The 4,009-nt window shown below is 43.8% G+C and overlaps 1 protein-coding gene across 1 annotated transcript; it reads right to left on the reverse strand.

The window, feature by feature from the left end:
- Positions 1–1,380: 1,380 nt before the first annotated feature.
- Positions 1,381–2,322, reverse strand: LOC131018517 (uncharacterized). The gene is made up of 2 exons (XM_057947235.1): positions 2,163–2,322; positions 1,381–2,120 (listed from the first exon to the last, which is right to left on the reverse strand). The coding sequence occupies exons 1-2, from the start codon at positions 2,320–2,322 to the stop codon at positions 1,381–1,383; spliced, it is 900 nt and encodes a 299-aa protein (XP_057803218.1).
- Positions 2,323–4,009: the final 1,687 nt, after the last annotated feature.

Genomic DNA, 4,009 nt, shown 5'->3' on the forward strand with positions numbered 1-4,009 from the left:
GTTGCGGTGCTGTGCTGCGCTCCTGTGCTGCGGTGCTGTGCTGCGGTGCTGTGCTGCGGTGCTGCGGTGCTGTGCTGCGGTGCTGTGCTGCGGTGCCGTGCTGCGCTGTTCTGGTCCGCGCTGCTCTGGTCTGGCTGAGCAGCTCTGTACTTGGGTTAAGGCTGATTGACTCTTTGTACTCATTTGTTAGCAAGTCTCTTCAGTTAGACCTGTGTTCGTTAGTTTATATAATAGGGAAAAGTATCAAATAAGCCCCCGTCGTGGTGGCCCTTTTCACGTCTGGCCCCCTATAGTCGAAGGGGTATCAACTAAACCCCTAAACTAATTAAAATCGAATAATTTCCCCCCTCTGACCTAATGCCGTTAAGTGTCCGTTAACGTTTGGGTTTAATTGCACCCTCTACTTCAGGGGTGGATCTGTACCTTTTTTTTTTTTAATAATTTCAGCAACCCACCCCCGGCATCAACTTAACCGCCCCTCGTACTCATCGGCTCCAACTTACACTTTGTCAGCTCGCACGCGCTCAATCTCTTGATCGTCGACTGCTTACCGCCGACATGCAGCAGCATCACCAACTCCAGATGTGGACCTGGATCAAATCCTGCTTGGTCCAAATCCATATCCGTATTTTTTAATTTACTTAGGTCAGGATCCGGTCCAAATCCATTAGGTCCAAAAAAACGAGATTCATGTCCAGATTCATTAGATTCACAGGTTCTCGAGTCCTGACCCGGATCCATTCTTTTTTCTCTTTTTCGGGTCAGGACTGGAGAACCTGTGAATCTAATGGATCTGGACATGAATCTCATTTTTTTGGACCTAATGGATTTGGACCGGATCCTGACCTAAGTAAAAAAATACGGATATGAATTTGGACCAAGCAGGATTCGATCCAGGTCCTCATCTGGAGTTGGTGATGCTGCTGCATGTCGGCGGTAAGCAGTCGACTATCAAGAGATTGAGCGCGTGCGAGCTGACAAAGTGTAAGTTAGAGCCGATGAGTACGGGGGGCGGTATGTCGGAGGTGGGTTGCTGAAATTATAAAAAAAATTAAAAAAAATAAAGTGCAAATCCACCCCTGAAGTAGAGGGTGCAATTAAACCCAAACGTTAACGGACACTTAACGGCGTTAGGTCAGAGGGGGGAAATTATTCGATTTTAATTAGTTCAGGGGTTTAGTTAATACCCCTTCGACTATAGGGGGCCAGACGTGAAAAGGGCCACCACGACAAGGGCTTATTTGATACTTTTCCCTATATAATAACAATAATCATAACAAGGTAAAATAAGCTTGGATTATGAAGCACAGCGCTAATGAGTATTCCAGTCCTCATCACCTTTGGTAACTTACCAACAGTTGCCCCATAGAATGTAAACTCCTACTCCTCCGGTCTTTGAAATACCACTTCTCTCTGATGACACCTTATGGTGGCATAATTGCTACTTAACCAATCCATCCCTAATATTAGATCAAACTCATGCATCTCTAGAACATGACAGTCGGCCACTAACCCTTTTCCTCCCAAAATCAGTTCAACGTTTCTTGCCATCCTATCAGTTCTTAGAGTTTCTCCTGAAGGGAGTCTAACATCAAGTGCTAAGTTCTCTACTTCCACAAGCACATTGGTTTTCTCACAAAGCTCAGCAGATATAAAAGAATGTGACGCACTAGAATCAAAAAGTGCTAACACAGGTAGTTCAGAGATACTAATCATACCTGACATAGTACCACTCCCTTCACCGGCCTCCTGTCGAGTGAAAGCATACAGTCGGGCCTCACCACCTTGTTTCGGATTGTTTCTTCCCCTTCTCGGGCAGTTGTTTGCATAATGCCCTGGATCCTGACAGATATAACACACTCCAGGTGGCCCATAACACTTGCCAAAATGCGGTCGCTTGCACTGCGGGCACATGGGTTTCTGAGTTGAGGTAGTAGGTGCCTGATAAGGATTATATCTTCCCTTCCCGTTCGGAGCATTCTTATTCCACTTATTCTTGTTATCCCACTTTCTCTTCACCAGATAATTCGTCTGCCTGGTATTATTGTCGATCTCAAGCCCAGCTTCTACTTCGTGTGCACGTCGAACCGCCACCCCATAGCTTACAATCTCCTGCACTGCTAGAATTCCTCGTATCTCCGGTTTAAGTCCTCATAGGAAACAGTCTGCCTTTTGATCATCGGTATCGACCAGTCGTGCGGTATATCGAGCAAGTCTGTTGAACCTTCGTTCATATTCAATCACCGACATCTCCCCCTGCTTCAACTCAAGAAATTCTGCTTGTTTCTGATTGTGATAAGAGCGTGGAAAGTATTTCTCCATCACCACGTCCTTAAACCTTGCCCAAGTTAAGTTCTGTCACTGCTGCGCAGTTAAGCTGCTCCGGTACGACTTCCACCAATGCCCTGCATCTTCAATTAATTGAAAGACTGCACATGACACCTTATGTGCATCCGTACACTCGATATGCTCGAAGATTCTTTCCAGTTCCATAATCCATTCTTCCAATAGCAGGGCCCGCTTTTCCCGTCAAATCTCGGGGGTGAATACCGACGAAACTGTTCAATGACCTGGTTGGTTGCTGGCGGTGCCGGTGCCTGGTTTTGCTGGTTAGGCTGTTGCTGTGCGATTCCTTGTAGTGCAGCAATTAGTGCTTGTAGCACATTCTCCTCAGGTGGGTTGTTCCCTGTGTTTTCATCATTCCTAGGGATTTCTTGATGCGTCGCGGTCGTGCCATCTTAACGTACACAAGTTGAGCCTAATATTCAATTACCTAAGTTCTTTCTACTTTCGAGGACACAAGAGAAAATAATTCACATTTATGTCATGCTTTACAAGAATTTATCATTCAAAAATTTTACAACTCACATTCAATGCCACGTATAAATTCCACCACGTGTCACCATATATAAAACACATCATTATTTAAATGCTCACCAAAATAAGCAAAATAAAATAAATACCTCGAGTAGAAGCGCGTGTCGGACGTGGGTGGTGGTGGTTTTCTCAATCACGAACCAATTTAATTTTGCAAGTCTACAGAATCGTAGACCTGCTCTGATACCACTAAATATAACACCCTAAAATTTACTAACCAGAAATAAAATTTTAATTTAAAACTTCCAATTACATAAAAGTAAACGAACCAAAATATGACTTCGTTTTAACCAATTTAAACACCAAATTAACAAAACAGGTTCAGCTGCAGAATATCGTCTACGAAGCCTTAAACGACTAAATACGTCTACGTCAAGTTCATCATTCACCAATAAAAATTAAACCAACTACCAAAAACCTTCATAAAATAAAAGCAAGCTTAACCTCAAAATGACTCAAAGAAAATTAATGAATTTAAAGTCCAACATTTGCAGCGGAACCAAGAGTACGAAAATAACTTCACCACACCCATTCCGCCACGCCGCTCCAAAATCACTGACCTGAAAAATAATTTAATGAAAGGGGGTGAGAACAAAAACGTACTCAGTGGTGGGAAACAATAAAGATGATATGATTTATCCAAACGTGTATTAAATTGTGGAAAGCGATACTCATTCCCAACCTGCCTCACCATCACAGCATAAATAACACACCTTACCTCACCTGCAAATAATCCAGCCACACAGGCATGGAACCATTCACAAGATTGCCACACAGGCAAATAATCCAGCCACCCAGGCATGGAACCATTCACAAGATTGCCACACAGGCAATTAATCCAGTCACCCAGGCATGGAACCATTCACAACATTGCCACACAGGCAACTAATCCAGCCACCCAGGCATGGAATCATTCACAACATTGCCACACAGGCAAATAATCCAGCCACCCAGACATGGAATAATAATAACCGACTGACTCGACTGTGCACAGGACCCTGTCATACTCGTCGTCCACAAATCAGTGATTCACCGTCACGCTGCCATAAGCACCAATGCGCATACTCGTCGTATGCAATCAAACTCGTATCTCAACCAAAATATACACGTTGGATTTATAGAAAAAAAATCA

Source organism: Salvia miltiorrhiza, chromosome 3, assembly GCF_028751815.1.
Source record: "Salvia miltiorrhiza cultivar Shanhuang (shh) chromosome 3, IMPLAD_Smil_shh, whole genome shotgun sequence".
Lineage (NCBI taxonomy): Eukaryota > Viridiplantae > Streptophyta > Magnoliopsida > Lamiales > Lamiaceae > Salvia > Salvia miltiorrhiza.